Here is a 17211-nt window from a genome sequence, read left to right as displayed (position 1 = left end):
ATAAAGCAGCCCAAATTGAACATTTCTCTGTTTCTGGGGAACGTTAAATAAATCAGCCCGAAATAATTAAAATTGGCCAACCATTCAGAATAATCACTTGAGTTTTAAAAGTCTTTGTGACCCTTTATAAAACTGTCCATGTGACTGTTGCCAAGGAATCAATTGACTTTCTTCCCCGATTCATTCTCCTGGACAGTTAGAGGCCTAAGGAAGCAATTTAACACTTTATACAGTTTATAGCATACTGTATCCTTTGAGTGCATTTGCATGAAGCTGTTTTAGAATGGGAGTCAGAAATCTGGGTCACCACTTTTTGACCTTGTGACCTTGAACAAGTCTAACTTCCTGGTGACTGAGTGTCTATCTGTAAAATGAAAGAGTTGAATCAGGTGATCTCTAAAATCGCTTCCTTCTCTATGTCAGTGGTTTACAGTGAGACTAAACCACCACCAAAAAGTTGAGAGCACAGTTAGGTATTCATAGATTCTGAGTTCTCATGATTTTAGTAGCTGAACTGAGTTAATAGGGATAATCTGTTCAGAAACGAACCATCAAGATACCTTCAGTATAAGCTTTGTCTCATGATCGCTCCCCCAGTGTAGTGAGACTGAATTTTGTCCTAAAAATAACAAGATTCTAAGACTTGCTGCACAAAAAAATCCATAGGAATCTTATGAATAGGTATTACAGAACAAAACTCAGGTTTGCCCATAAGTGATTACGGTACACCCAAAGAACAAAGGTTACTAAATTTCTATTCCATATAACTTGCTTCTTCTTTGTAGCAATAGCTGTAGTGTTAATTAGGGAACTTATCTTTAGGTATTTGAATATCCTCCTGAAGTTCTGTGTGAAACGTCACCAGGGAAGAGCCTAGAGCTGGGTAGATACTTACTCCACAACCATCAGTTACTCCTCACCACAGGCATCATGCCTACCACTCCAGCCTTAGTTTATTGTTCAAAGTGTGATGCAAAATGGTGACTTCTATGATAAAAGGTGACACTTCATACAGCTTGAAAGACCTACTAAAATTCAAATTTTCCTCCCTTTCACTTTTTCAGTTACTGTGTTTATACTACAGGAGAAAAAATGTTTATATAAATGGGACCATCAAAAGAAACTTTTTCTGGTCTTTTTGCCATACTCGTGCAACTATTTAAAACTGTAAGAAAATGAATGGTTTATTTGAGACAGAGGCACCATTCAGAAGTGCTGAGTTAATTTCCTCTGATAATTTTGGAATATAATTCCAGTGAAATTTTTGTAGTTCAAGTATCCACACCAGTCATTATCTTCATCCTTGTAAGATATAAATGAAAAAAAAAATGTTTGAATGCTAATCACATTATGGCTTTTTCTATATTTCTCACAGCTGAATGATGTTACAATACAGTTCGACTGCACAAAAAAAAAAAATAACAAAAAATGCTTTTATACTTAAATTTAAAATTTAGTATGTTGAAAGCTGAATTAGATATTCTAAATTCTGTCTGGTAGTAACAGGAGAAGGTCTATGTACAGTGGCAACGAATTAAACTGTGATTCTCTGAATCCCAACAACTGATTTTTTTTCCAATTTGGTTGTATTAAGGGATTCATTATAAATAAGTTTTCCTTAAATAGACCTCTGATGATATTCCATTTAAGGAATCTATCAGAAAGTAGAATATTAATGATTCACACGTACAGTGCTCTAACATTAATGATTTATATAGATAGTGCTGTAGTGTACTTTTCACCATCAATACATACCTCAGGAATAAAGTGAGACTGGGTAAGAGTCTATAGACACTAAATAATTACATTTAAGAAACTACTATCGAACAAGTTTATTAAAACTGTTAAAGTCTTTGCAGTGTCTTCCAAATTCACTGAATTATCTATGACTACAAACTATTATCCCACTATTACCAGCCACATCACATTTTTAAAGAATTACCTTTGAATTCTCTGGTTAAATTCTTCCAGCTGCCCAGTGTTCATGATTAATCTTACTAGAATAAATATTGTTCAGTGATGATTGACTTCATGATAATAATTGGCCCATCCTTTCAGAACCCCTCTGGAAAAGGAAATGGCAACCCACTCCAGTATTCTTGCCAGAACAATTCCATGGACAGAAGAGCCGACCAAAGATGTAAAGGCATCTTATGATATGTTTTTAATCTAACTGCAACTAAGTAAAACTCCATGGCTGGCTTTCTCCATGGTGCTTGCAGTGGTTATATCAGGGTCACAGAGAGGTGTGGAGTCAGGTAGTAGAAACAGCCCAACCTTTGGAGCAAAGCTCACTGCAGTTCACAGACCACGTGCACCACTGACCAGCTATCTGACCTGCTCAGGCTTCTCGGCTTTCAGTTTCCTTCATCTTTAAAGTGTAAACAATAACGTCTTCCTAGAAATGTTGCTAATGATGATTAAAAATAATCCTGGCACGGAGTAAGTATTCAGTAGCAGTGGTTACTACTTAAGTATTAATTGGCAGAAAACCTTAAGAGATCGTCTAATGTCTAAGTAAAAATGATGCAGGTTTATGGTCATAGCCCCAAATTGCCTAGACTCACAAATTTTGTAAAAAAAAAAAAAAAATTATAGTTTATTGAAGTGTAGTTGATTAAACAACGTTGTATTAATTTCTGCTGTACAGCAAAAGGATTCAGTTATACCTACATTCTTTTCCATGTTATTGTGGGATACTGAGTGGAGTTCCCTGTGCTATACAGCAGAACCTTGTTTATCCATTCTACATGCAATAGTTTGCACACACTAGTCCCAAATGCCCACTCCATCCTTCCCCCACCCCACCCCTTGGCAAACCCCAGGTCTGTTCTCTATAGCTTAAACTCACAAATTTTTCATCAGTCGGAAGAATTAAATAAAATTAAGGGAAGAAATGGTCCGTGATGTTAAATACAACAGTGGCATGCAGGTGGTAATCTCCATCACCCCTGTAAATACAACGCCTAGAAGACCTGTCCATCAGGAACTTTTTCCTGCCGTTGTAGTATTTCTGACTGCTGAACAGTTTTCCTTGTCCTTGCCCTCAGTATGACTTTGTGGAGCTCCTAGATGGCAGCAGGTTGATCGCAAGAGAGCAGCGGAACCTGCTGGAGTCCGAAAGAGCTGGGCGGCAGGCGAGGTCCGTCAGCCTCCACGAGGCCGGCTTTATCCAGTACTTGGATTCTGGAATCTGGCATCTGGCTTTTTATAATGATGGGAAAAATGCAGAGCAGGTGTCCTTCAACACCATTGTGATAGGTAAGGACCATCTTCCAAGTATCACTTCCAGGCGTCTGGCCTCAATGCTGGGTTAAATAGAAACTAAATTACCTTCGCCAGTTCTGAGTGAGTCCTAGGATGTTAAAGCCTGAAGTAACTATGAGAAGTATTTTTTAAATTGTTTGTTTATGAATATATGACAAACCATGAGGCACTGAGAGAGTGTTATTCGAGAGTAGCTTGGAGGAGAGGTATCACAAAAACAGTTAAAAACACCTGGGTTTGAAATTAGCAGTGTTTGCTTTACTGTTCGAATAATCTGGTATCAGGGGCTTCCCAGGTGGCGCCGGTGATAACTTGCCTGCCACTGAAGGAGACATCAGAGACGCAGGTGGCTTAGTTGTCAAGAATGTGCCTACCAGCGGAGGAGACTCAGGTTCAATCCCTGGGTCAGGAAGATCCCCTGGAGTAGGAAATGGCAACTGTCTCACTTCCCACATGTTCCCTGAACCCAGGGTAGGTAAGGCACGAGCGGGGAAGCTGGAAGAAAACTCGAGGAGCCGTAGAACTGCAGACATGTTTATTCTCTCCAGACTGGCGCAGCAGCAAAAGGGGTTTCTCAGGTGGGGCTTATATACATTTACAGAACCCAGGTGGCCTATGGCCAAGCAAGTACAATGTGATACGCATGCTTAGTGCTATAAGTGATCTCAGCTGTTCCATAACCATACAAAGTCATTCTTCACAGGATGTGGGGCGAGAGGGCATGAGAGCTTGACTTTCGCCGTCTTGGCTGCGTGCTGTTTCCCCACAGCAACCCACTCCAGTATTCTTGCCTGGAGAATCCCATGGACAGAGAAGCCTGGCAGGCTACAGTCCATGGGGTCGCAAAGAGTTGGACACGACTGAAGCCACTTAGCATGTACACAATCCGGTATAAATGAATCTTTTCTGGGGTTATGGAGCCAGCCATCCATACATCCTTCAAGATGTAGCTAAAATGATCAAAGTGACACAGTTTACCTCGCACAGGAGGCAGGGTGCACAGCAAGGATCGCTTCTTTTTCTTTTCTTCAGAGTCTGTGGTGGAATGCCCCAGAAATTGCCATGGAAATGGAGAGTGCGTTTCTGGAACCTGCCATTGTTTTCCAGGATTTCTGGGTCCGGATTGTTCAAGAGGTATGAGACTTAGATTCTTTTCTTCAGCCAAGATAAATAAGCTGTAGAAACACGAGTCATTCAGGAGACTCCCATGACAGGAAAGAAGGTGGGGGATTGGGAGTGGAGGAATGGCATACTGCTTGTTCTAACAACGTGCTGCTGCTTTGAGCGAATCTCGATGGGAAACGTGGCTGATAATTCCCCTGTCGTGTTTTATTTCACAGCAGCCTGTCCGGTGCTGTGTAGTGGCAACGGCCAGTACTCCAAGGGCCGTTGCCTCTGTTTCAGCGGCTGGAAGGGCACAGAGTGCGATGTGCCCACGACGCAGTGTATCGACCCTCAGTGTGGGGGTCGTGGGATTTGTATCATGGGCTCTTGTGCTTGCAACTCTGGATACAAAGGAGAAAATTGCGAAGAAGGTAAACATGTCAATATTTGTGGAAGTCTATTCTTAGATATAAAGAAAAAACAGGTGATATGTGTAACCTTTAGTTTGGCAATGAATCTTTTTATGTGCCTCCTTCTGAAGGTAATTTTGATTTCCATATTCATGGGGGCATTGCTTCATGAACATTTTACCTAATAAAAAGAAATACCAAGGAGTCCCTTTGCTCTTTCTCAATTGTGTGAATAATTTTATTTTCATTCTGAGAAAATAAGCAAAAACTTGTGTCTTGGAACCAACAGTAGACTGTTTATTTATTTTTTGCCATTTTTCGCCTTGACGCCAGCCTCTAAATCTGTTAGCATTTGGTATCTCTAGAAAGATGGATATTGAATATAATAGATTGATGGAAAAAGATACATCATGGGTTTGCACCATAACTATATATAATGATGATAGTTAAGATACTATACTGTAAAGTGCATTTGAACTAGTTTCTTCAAAAAGCAGAAAAGCACCATTTCCGTTCTTCAATCAAATTGATTTTATTGATCTGCACACACAAAGTAATGCAATTAAATCTCTGGAATTAAATTTTCAGGCCATTGACCCTACAAGTGTAAAGTTTTATTGAGTCAAATTGGTAAATTAAATCTCGTCATCTAAAGCACATTAAAGTGAATTAAGAAGGATAGAGGGTATGCAACTCATTTATTTCTCAAACATGTGAGGGTCCCACACAGCTGTCAGTATTCAGTGGTTATGGATTAGGCCAGCTGATTCAGATTTTGGTATAGCAAAGCCAATACTTATTACTCTCTGATTGGGCAGAATGGAAAGCGGTCGTCCTAAGAGCAGAAGTGAGAATTACGAATCCTTGTAAGAGTCTCCATTACCTAAATGGCATGTCTCTTAATGCTTTACTGCATAAATTCTCTGCATTTTCAAAAACAACTTCTTACAAATGGTAGGTAAATATCTGAGTAGCCAAAATGTTCAGGTAAATTGGGATTTAATTCTTTGTTCTGTATGTACTATGTATATCTTCTAGATTTAATGGTAAATTGATTCTCTCTTCTTTCCACTAGCTGACTGTCTAGACCCTGGATGTTCTAATCACGGTGTGTGTATCCATGGGGAATGTCACTGCAATCCTGGATGGGGTGGTAACAACTGTGAAATACTAAAGACCATGTGTCCAGACCAGTGCTCTGGCCATGGAACGTATCTTCAAGAAAGCGGCTCCTGTACTTGTGACCCTAATTGGACTGGCCCAGACTGCTCCAATGGTGAGGTTCATACAATTGAGTGCTTAGTATTGTTTAGCTAAAGTTTACCATGGGCTTCCCGGGTGATGCAGTGTTAAAGAATCCGCCTGCCGATGCAGGGGACCCAAGAGACAAGAGTTCGATCCCTTAGTTGGGAAGATCCCCTGGAGGAGGAAATGCCAACCCACTCCAGTGTGCTGGCCTGAAAAATCCCAGGAAGAGAGGAGCCTGGTGGGCTATCGTCCATGGAGTTGCAAAGAGTCGGACATATCTGAGCACACATACACACTAAGATTACTGTATTTTTTTCAGTTCAGTTCAGTTGCTCAGTCGTGTCCGACTCTTTGTGACCCCATGAATTGCAGCACGCCAGGCCTCCCTGTCCGTCACCAACTCCCGGAGTCTACCCAAACCCATGTCCATCGAGTCAGTGATGTCATCCAACCATCTCATCCTCTGTCGTTCCCTTCTCCTCCTGCCCCCAATCCTTCCCAGCATTAGGGTCTTTTCCAATGAGTCAACTCTTCGCATGAGGTGCCAAAGTATTGGAGTTTCAGCTTCAACATCAGTCCTTCCAATGAACACCCAGGACTGATCTCCTTTAGGATGGACTGATTGGATCTCCTTGCAGTCCAAGGGACTCTTTATTAGGTTGGCCGAAAAGTTCATTTGGATTTTTCCATAGCGTCTTACAGAAAAACCTGAAGGAACTTTTTGACCAGCCCAATAGTTTTTTAAAACACTCTTATTACACTTAATATAGATTTTATTAAAGGGACCATTTATAGAAAGAAATGTTAAAAGTAAGAAGATTTGTTCTCTTTTAATATGGAAAGAAACAGGCTCCATCATTTGTCATTAAAATTTCTCCTTTAGTATTAAAAAAAAATTACCCTTTAGTATTATTGTAAAGAAAAAATCTTTCAGTTCAATAAAGCTCTCTTTCTTCTTAACTCTGAAGGCCTATGTACAACTTGGGAGATTAACACACATTATCTCATAAACAGAGAAACCTCAATTAAAAACTTATGTGACAACAGAAGACTTTTAATATCACAATAAAGAATATACACATATAAATATTATGGTGTATGTAATAGTTCAACCCTGAGTTTTTAATTGCCACTGTATGATTATAACAGAAATGGCAAGTAGTAATTTTATTCAGTCAGTCATGTTTTTACTCACCAACTCTGTGCATGGCTTTGTGACAGGCCCCAAAGTGATAAAAGAATAATCAATCATTCCTGCCCTCTAGAATAGTGGCTTTCAAGGTTTTGACCATGACCTAGATGACCTGTGGTCTTAAATATATTTTTACATCATGAGCTCATATACCTTTGTGTGCATTTACTCACATCACTGAAATGAGAGCTTTACAAAATGATGTATAGTGATACTTTCTCTCAAGCCTGTTTTACTTTTTTATTGCTGTTTGCAACCCATGAGTTAATTCTGTGACCATTCGCTAGTCACACAGTATGGAAAGATGCTATTCTAATCTGTGGGCTCAGTCTCTCAGCCATGTCTGACTCTCTGCAACCCCATGAACCGTAGCCCACCAAGCTTCTCCGTCCAGGGAATTTTCCAGGCAAGAATGCTGGAATGGAGATTATAGTTTCATTGGGGAGATAAGGTAAACACACATGAAATATTTAGAAACCAATATGCTCCAGTTTAATATTCTATTGAGTGTTATATGGACTAACGCACTAAATTCAGTCAATATTTAGATCCTGCCTTGATGCATATTGAAAGTTTACAAGATTTTTAATATTTCTTTCCTTCTTTTCAAGATTGCAGTTAGTGTGGAGGTTGAGGGAATATTTTTTGACTAGGGGAACAGTATTAGAAAGTACTTAAGAGCATGAGCTCTGAACTCACTCTTTCCTGGCATTTTTGAGGAATTTGGGTAATATGTCTGCTGCCCTAGGAGTCAATATTGGCATGAAAGTTTCACCGACCACTCTTCACCTGATGCAAGTTGAATCTCAGAAGCCCAAACTAGAGAAAGTCTTATATAGGTTAATTTGTGATATTGATGGAAAACTTCTCTTGAACCCATAAGTAGATATCCTAGTTAAAGAAGCAACTTAGGAGTTTTCTTTCTTGCTCTTGCGCTCTTTCTTTTTCCTTCTTTCTTTTCTTCCCCTTTCCCTTCTCCTCTCCTTTCCTTCAATCTTTCTTCCTTCCCTCCTTGTCCTCTGCTTCCCTCATTTTGTGGGCCATACATTGTGAAGGTAGACAGTGTCTATAATGTGCCCATCACTGCTTCAAAGACACGCGAGTTGATTCAGAGAGCTTGATAAACCAGAGACTTTGGTTAGAAGATTCATGACTGTCAGAGCAGGCAAGGTGTATAGGATAAATAAGAGTGAAAAAAACTAAATTGGGGGCTGAATTGCAGAGGACCTTGAATGTCTCAGTAATGAGTTTTAAAAAATCATCACCAACCAAGGTTTATCAAGCATGGATGCATGACATCATTTTCAATAACACGTTAGCTCATTTTGTCCTCCACTTTAAAAAAATATGATTACAAGAGCAATATAGGCATTTAGCTCTTTCTTTGGGGTTTTTATTTACATTTCTAGCTTCTATACTAAAAATGTAAAAATCTAATTAAAGTTTATAGATACAATTACTTGTATAAAGCTACTTGATTCGGGCCTCTCTGCCTCCATTAGTGAAATAGGCATACTAATACGAGTTATAAAATAGTACTTGTTTGAAATGTTGTCATTCTAATTTGTTGCCCACAGTTTTCCAAGTCAGAAAGGAACAAAACAATGGCCCCTTTTTTGTTTCATATAAAGTTATTTAATACATTACCAGGATTATTTTATAAAGGATGGTTTGTAATTGATATTAAATAGCCCAAAAAGTAATTTGGTCTTCCTCATAAAATGGTAAAAAATGGTATTGTTATGAATAGCCAAAAAAAATGGATATCAATGTTAGTTGAAAAATTAAACTGGCTGCCAAAATTACATATCATTATTTTACATATTTAGACTGACTTTTTTCATACTGCTGTTACTATTTTGCTAGCTGAAAATCTAATTTTACTTGTATATCTGACTGTTGAGACATAATGACTGAAGGTCTTCATCCTATTCACCTTTAAATCCTTAATGCAAAATGCACACTTATTAAATTCTCAATATAGAGAGTTGACTAATAAACACAATATACTTCTTTGGGAGAAAGTAGTTAAGCACAGAACAAAACTTTATTAAACTTTACTATTAGCTGCTGAAAGACAGAAAACTTACTTGGAATTGTTAGTAAAGATGTCAAATACACATAGGGCTATCCTGTGAAAACATCTGGATTCATATGCCTCCAATTAGTCTGCATATTGCACAGTTCTCATTGAAAGTTTAGGAAAACACCTTTGTTAATCTACGTTCGTGACTTAAAAGCAGTAGCATTTTGACTTTCTAACCTATTGAATTCTAAAGCAGAGCACTACCAGCTGCCTCTATTGTGGAAATGACCTTCAGAGATCTAAATTCAATAAGAGAGTAGACTTTACACCTGAAGAAATATTTGGTTAAGCTGCTAAAAGAGAAGAAATGAATTATTTCCATCAGAAAGTTTATAGGTTTGAAAGCAACAGAGCTCTCCTCTCTCTTCAGCAGCAGTTTGTCCATTAATTAGCCCTTCAATTCCACTTCAATTAAATTAACTCTAATTAATAAGTTCATTACAAAGATTGACGCACCTTGCTCAAAGCAAGTGTGCTAAACGCTGATAAACACCTTCACCCTAATGAAAAATTGATTAGATTGAATAAAAAAGGAAACCTCAGAAAGAAACCTCCCTCTTCTGAAGCTCAGGTGACGTTCTGTTCCTCTGAAGTTAATCAAAACATCTTGGATCCTTTAATCAAAAATTTAATTCAAAGGAGTTAGAAAATGTGGCGTGAAAAACCACATACCACTCTCCTCCAGCCCTGACTGTTGTTTATAAGAAATGTTCACCACTGTCACAGAGCCTGGATCAAGTTTTTAAAAATTCTGCAGCCCTGTGAAGTCCACTGTCTGAGAAATATTATTTGGCCAATGACTGGAACTGTGGTATCATGTGACTACCTAAACAGAGACTGGCTATTTTTTATTTTAAAATTCAGCTAGTCCATTTCCTGTTTGTTAGAAATGATCTAAGGTTTTTATTGTTCATTATGTTTATTGTTGAAAGAAAACCAACACTAAACAATAGTCTTCCAATCTTAAGAAAAAAAATAGTTCATTTAACTTTATATGTAAAAAGTAAAAAATAAAATACCCTCAGAGTTCTATCTGTCTGTCTCTCTCTCTCTTAACTGGATCTCGTGAAAAAAAAACTTTTAAGAAAAAACTTATGTCAGATGCCTGAATTTTGTTTTAATGACCTAACTTCTTGTTACCATTTTTAAAGTCCTTTGGTGACTCGTGCTCTTTTCAATAATTCTAGTAATTGGAAAACCTTGCTTTTCAAATGTTAGAGTTCATAGTTATATATATTATTAAACTGGTTTTCTATTATTGTTTTGCTCAGCAACTTCTGTCAGCAGTAGAAATATACTGTCTAGGAAAAAAACAACAATTTATTTTATTTAACCAGTGTGTTTGTGTGTCAGACCCAAGCTAATATGCATGCTATAATAGATTCTTGTTTTTTAACTTTTTTAAATAACAGATTCTTTCTAATGAAAGTTTCTGAATATTTTAAAAATGTAAACTATAAGATTAAAAATAACTCCTTTTCGATTTTTGCTATCCGGGTGAAACCCAACTCCTGTTAAATATCTGACATACACAGACACAGAAATATTTCATAAATTTTGTATCAATTTGATGTATATGTACATGTGTTCCTGGCTGCCAAAAGCATACTCTGAGAAACATTAAGTGTGTGTGTACATATTTTCTTCTCATTATGAATCATATGTTCTGTTTTGTTAGTAGTGCATCTGTACACACATATATAAATATAGGAAATTGTTTATAGCATAATTTTCATGTGCATTTTATGCCCTATGTGGCAGCATGTAAAATTAAACAAAAAAAGTAGAACTACCTTTATTGTTCTTAGCCGCCGGTACTGAAATTTACTTACTAGGTAAATTGACTTAGTAGGTAAATACCTTCGTGCTTATGTTCAAGGATTTTGCTTTTCACTGTCACAGGTTAGAGCTGAAGACGAAGCACTGCTTATTAACTCCCCTTCTCACCCCCCCTCTACTCTTCTCTCTTGACCTGCTTCCTCTGTTTTACATCTAGAAATCTGTTCCGTGGACTGTGGCTCACACGGTGTTTGCATGGGGGGGTCCTGTCGCTGTGAAGAAGGCTGGACAGGCCCAGCGTGCAATCAGAGAGCCTGCCACCCGCGTTGTGCCGAGCATGGGACCTGCAAGGATGGCAAGTGTGAATGCAGCCAGGGCTGGAACGGAGAGCACTGCACCATCGGTAGGCCTGGCCCCGCCCCCTGCCCCAAGTACCCTAGCAGAGCTCACAAGGTGCTGCGTTTCACCTTGGAAAAACTCTTCTGATTATTGATAGTTTGTCCTCCTCTTTCTTCCAAAGGCATAACTTCATTTTAAAATAAGGTCCTCACTTTCCAATTGCAATCCAGTTCTTTTTATTTTTCTAATTTTTTAAAACTCTCATTGGAATATAATTGCTTTACAGTGTTGTGTTCGTTTCTGCTGTACAGAGAAGTGAATTTGTTGTAATCCAGTTCTTTTTAAAACCACTGTATAAAGTACAAGGATATTTTATTTATTGTTTTGGGGGATGGCCACCAAAATTGACTCATATAAGGAGGACTTCATTTCTTATACCCAACTCTCCTTGAATATTCCTTTTGTGTGTTACATATTGCCACCGTGGAACAGCAGTATTTTTTACTTGAAAAAAAGATTCCCAGTATATAGCCTTTTGGACTCCTATAGATTCCAGAATCACACATCTTAGCACTTGTCCATCTATTTGAGTCTCTAAAAAAGAAATTTGAGTTCTTATGACTTTATTTTGCAGTACTGTGAGAAGGTAGAGTAAAATGCACAATTCTAGCTTTTCTTAGATTTATATGCTTCACACTGCTTAAAATATGATGAGATTCTGGCACATGTGTTGGTTAAATAAGACAATCAAATAGGTGTTTAAGATCAAAATGTTAGTATATAAGTGCTATTTAGCCTGGATACAAAAGTATCCAGAATACATATACTGATTCTGTATTTTCAGGGTGTTCAGTGCCTTTGCCTTTACTATTTTAGTCACTGAAAGTAAAACATTTGTTTAAAGAAAATACAACAGAAGTTAAGTAATACATTTCTACCTCACTTCATGAAAGTGTACAATATTAATTATAAATGGCATGATCCTACAAAAATTTTGTAATTTGAGGAATGGCATTTCTCTGAAGATCAGGCCTATATGGTGACTCTTACCTATGAACATCCTTACAGGGTCACCTGTTAAAAGTGAGCTACTGCCAACAACTGGGGAGCCTGTAGTCTTACTGGCTCCAGCATGCACGTGCAGGACACTCGCAGAGAGCTCAGCCCTAACATCCTTCCCACATGAGGCTCTGCCCTCCTCTACTCTTTAAGGAAGACTCCACAGGGAAGGGGCCGCCCGTTCATGAGAGCCCCACTTGTGAGCTACAGTGAGGCAGAAAAGAGTTGGCAACCAATATTTGCGTCTTTTCTGAGGACGTACAAGAGACAGTGTAGTGTCTCTGTGATCAGGCAGCTCCATGCCCCAGTCCCAGAATGCGTGCACCCTAGAAGCAGGGCAGGAACAGCATGCTTCTAATCCTACTCCATTGTATTTTTTGACCCCACCACCCCATCATAAGTGAATTGAATCTAGCTAGAAAGTGAAAATGAAGTCGCTCAGTCGTGTCCAACTCTTTGCGACCCTGTGGACTGTAGCCTACCAGGCTCCTCTGTCCATGGGATTCTCCAGGCAAGAATACTGGAGTGGGTTGCCATTTCCTTCTCCAGGGGATCTTCCCGACCCAGGGATCGAACCCAGGGATTGAACCCGGGTCTCCCGCATTGGGGCAGAAGCTTACTTTCACTTTCACCCCCATCATAAGTGAATTGAATCTAGCTAGAAGGAAAATGTTATATACTGGACTATTTGTATCCTGGGAAGTACAACCAACACATGTATGTATAGCTTGGACTATGAGGAAGTGTACTGTAAAGTTATCCATGGGCAGTTTTAACTTGTCAACCAACAGCTACCAAACAAATCATTCTCTGGGTATCCTTACTGACCGTGGTGATATTACATGGTTAGTTTCCCACAGAGGACCTGTTCTTGAACAACTTTCCCGGTGTTAGTAGCAGGTCTTTTTATTATAATTTAACGTATCTTGCAGTGGTTAACAATTCCACTTTCTATTGTTTCATTTTATTTTATTGCTTTTATACTCCATATGAGTGACAGGGTAGAAGGAAAGGACCTGCTTCATTTAAAAATAAATCTTCAAAATGAACCTTTTAAAAGATGTAGAGAACCTTTAAATCATTGTTTTACTCTTTTATACTCTCAGAAGTAGTTATTCCAAATTTTTGCATACAAAGATCCAATTGCTTTTCCCTGTCTACTTCCTACCTTGTGTATATGTCCAAAGTGAAGTCTCAGGGGTCCTTTAAAAGGAGACCTTTGTGAGCCACTGATTAAACAGCCCAGGAAACTACAGTATGTTTTCTCATTCAAAAGAGTCACTGTTCTGTTCATTTCCTCTCGATTTCAACACTTAGGCGTCTGGCTGAAAGGAGCTTTCACTTTAAGAAAGAAGACTCATAAATCAGCAAGATTTTTTTTTCCTTTCCCCGTATTATGTGCCATCTCACTGAATACAAACAGGGAGGTTAATTGAAAGAGAGATGGAGGAGAAATTAAACAGTTAGAAGCAAACAAAAGTTCCCAATAGAAAGCAAAGAATATTCTTCATTAGTCATTTTACTGTCTTCATAAACTCTTCATGCTTCCGTAAAACCATAGGCATTTTGAGAGTAAAATAGGTTATGGATTTAGAGTATTTGCAGAACACCCCACTACCTGAAGGGATTGATTGCATTCTGATATTTTTATTAGTGTGTTCATACTTTGCTCTCATTATGAATCATGTATTCAGCAAATTCATCCTCAGGTTGGTTGTCCCAAGTCCTTCTCCTTTCTTGGGTTAGAATTTGATTAGTGATGTATCCAGATAAAAAAAAAAATGAAACAAAGAGAAATCTGCTTTTAGAAATATTATGATTAAAATGAATATATCTCCCTTCCTCCCCTCAAAACCATTTAAGGTTGTTGGACTGTTTCATAAATAAAGAGTTATATGAGTGAATCACATCAAAGAAGCACCAGCAGTGATTACTGGCATAGTTTACTACTACTAGCACTGGTAGAAATGCTCAACTACCATAATGTCTTCCTCTGTAAGCAAACATTCCATAATTGGTCAAAAGATTATCATACTCATGTTCCTATCTTTGTTTTTCATAAGATTGGAAAGATACCTATTTAGAGGATACAGAAATTAATTTAAAAATATTAAATATAACTACATGGTTTGTAAGTAATAGTTGACAGGATTAGAATATTATAACTATTTCTATATTACAAAACTTAAACAGTTCTGTAGTGTGAGAATTGAGATGGATCAAAGTCAGATCTGTGAACTGGAAGATACTTGGCCTAACTCAGTAGCCTCACTATTTGTAATGTATTTCATTGGAACCAGAATCTGTAACCATGTAGAGGCAACTCGGTTTGGCTCTCTCTTTTCTTCTTGCTTAGGAAAGAGAGGCTGGTTACCCGATTGGCCTATGGTTGGAGTGAATGGGGCGTAGAAGCAGCACAAATACCACGACAGCCTCTACTGAACACATGTTTGGAGGCAGACTCCATAAAAGTGTCACACTAGCTAACTATCTTGGTCAATGATAAATCCTAAGTACCAAATTTAAGTATCATTAACCTGTACTTTCCCCCAAGAAATATTCTTTTCAGCAATGGCTGGAAGAAATTTGCCCCTAGGGCCATCCATTTATATCTGAGAGCATTGGAGGCTGTAGATGAGGCTGTGACCTGAAGGGTGAGGAGGAGGGAGATTGAATGATGCAACTGATAGTTATCCAATGGAGGGTTGTTACGAAGGTGAGGAAGGCTCAGATCTCTGTCTGTCCATGGCAAATCCCCTACTGGAGGCTGATTTCCCACAGACACAAATGGAGAAAATAGGCTTAAACTGCTTAAAAAGTGATTAGACTTAATGAAGGTTGGAAACTTATTTAAATCCTGGAACAAGATTCCAAGCAAATTTCTGAATCTCCATTCCAATAAGCATTAACAGTATCATAATTATTTAGGTGTGAAACTTTGGACATTTTGGTTTTCATCTGCTTGTTAGATAGAGGAATGTTTTTAGGAGAGAAGTGTTTTTTAATTTCTTTGTAGTCTCTTGAACAGTATCCCATTCTGAGAGACCCCTTGGGGGCTCTTGATATTCGAGAATGTATTGATAATTTCTGCTTAATTTGAGAAATTGCTAGTTTTAAGCACAGGGCTCCCTTTTTATTCTCAATTTCATGTAACTTCCATTTTCATTTTTCTTGTGGCATTTGTGTGCCTCAGTTACATTTCACTTGTTAATTTATGCATTTTTATCCATTAAGCAATTATTGATCAGCTCATCTGTGATAATTGAATACTATTTCTTAATGAAAGTCAGTGTAACGTAATAAGAAAAGGCATGGACTTTGAAATTTTAAAAAAGATGTTTCCCAACCAATCCTGTGATTTATTCACTGACCTAACTGTTCTTAGCTTCATTTTTTTTTTTTTTTTTTGCAAATGTGAAGTGGCTATAATGGTCCTATTATATGAGATTTTGAAGCAGAGTGTCTGATGTTTAAGAACTTTGGGAATTTGAATCTTTGCTACATCGTTTGCTTGCTCTGTGACTTTGGGCAAATCATTTAACTTCTCTGAGTATGTTTTCACCATAAATTTTATTTATCTCATAGGGTCATTGGATCATATGAAATACCAGAATGTAAATCACTTATTAAAGTGCCTAGCAGTGTCTACCAAATTAGAGTTTTTTATTTCATTGTTAAGTATAAATGAGTCAAAATATAATGCAGACAACATTTTGAGTGCTAAAATTGTTTTAACAAGATAAAACAAATGGCTATCCAGCAAATTTGCTCTAATGAGTTATTATAGTTTTCATTTCATTGTTATAAAGTGTGACCTAGTCTCAAACTGCTACTGCTAAGTCGCTTCAGTCGTGTCCGACTCTGTGCGACCCCATAGATGGCAGCCCACCAGGCTCTGCCGTCCCTGGGATTCTCCAGGCAAGAATACTGGAGTGGGTTGCCCTTTCCTTCTCCAGTGCATAAAAGGGAAAAGTGAAAGTGAAGTCACTCAGTCGTCGGACTCTTAGCGACCCCTTGGACTGCAGCCTACCAGGCTCCTCTGTCCACGGGATTTTCCAGGCAAGAGTACTGGAGTGGGGTGCCATTGCCTTCTCCGCTTAAGAAGTTAATATGTTTGAAATGGGAGTTAGGGAGGTGTTGCTTTTTAAAATCATGGTGATGAAGGACAGGTAGAGTCTAATGTGATATTTTTCTTCTAGTTATGTCTCAAACACAGAGCTGTTTATTGAGCTACATTGATTTGCATGTACTTTCAGGCAATTCAGATGGAAATTTGGCCAGGGGAAATCCTAATTCCTTTAAGCTACAAAAGACTGGCTATTTGTTTTTATTCTAATTCTTTAGCACATTGGGAAACAAGATCGTTAATGATCTCAAAGACAGGCTTTGTTTGTCCAGACAAAACTTAGTCGCAGAGTACTTAGCACACCTCTAATAACTACCACAGTGCTCTGGGCTTAGGGGTGCTGGAGAGTAGAAATTGAAAATGAAATATACACAGCTGGGGAGCTATCTATTAAACAGTATGGGGGTAGAAGAAAGAGTGGAACTGTACTGTATATGGGCATGGCTTAGGCTTGGTATTCTAATTCTCATCTCAGGATAATGATGAAAGAATGGTGTTTTAGTTGTTAAATTAAAACATTTAGGTGCAAATTTGAAAACAAAATGACCTCGCTGATACATACTTCACTGAGATGACAAGATCAATATTCTCTTTGGCTTTT

General features: G+C 38.2%; 1 protein-coding gene across 4 annotated transcripts in view; it reads left to right on the top strand.

Moving 5' to 3' along the window:
- TENM3 (teneurin transmembrane protein 3) overlaps nt 1–17211 on the top strand; it is a 1016736-nt gene that overhangs the window by 885449 nt on the left and 114076 nt on the right. For all 4 annotated transcript variants that reach the window (XM_081521959.1, XM_081521963.1, XM_081521962.1 and 1 more), the window contains 5 exons: nt 3051–3261; nt 4300–4401; nt 4608–4802; nt 5857–6057; nt 11304–11489. In XM_081521959.1, coding sequence (XP_081378085.1) covers nt 3051–3261; nt 4300–4401; nt 4608–4802; nt 5857–6057; nt 11304–11489 — 895 coding nt within the window. The remainder of the gene's footprint in view (nt 1–3050; nt 3262–4299; nt 4402–4607; nt 4803–5856; nt 6058–11303; nt 11490–17211) is intronic.

The sequence above is a fragment of the Giraffa tippelskirchi genome, chromosome 8, assembly GCF_054371585.1.
Source record: "Giraffa tippelskirchi isolate mGirTip1 chromosome 8, T2T-mGirTip1v1.2.pri, whole genome shotgun sequence".
NCBI classification, from domain to species: domain Eukaryota; kingdom Metazoa; phylum Chordata; class Mammalia; order Artiodactyla; family Giraffidae; genus Giraffa; species Giraffa tippelskirchi.
The sequence above is the reverse complement of the archived record's forward strand: the minus strand, read 5'-3'. Positions and strand labels throughout refer to the sequence as shown.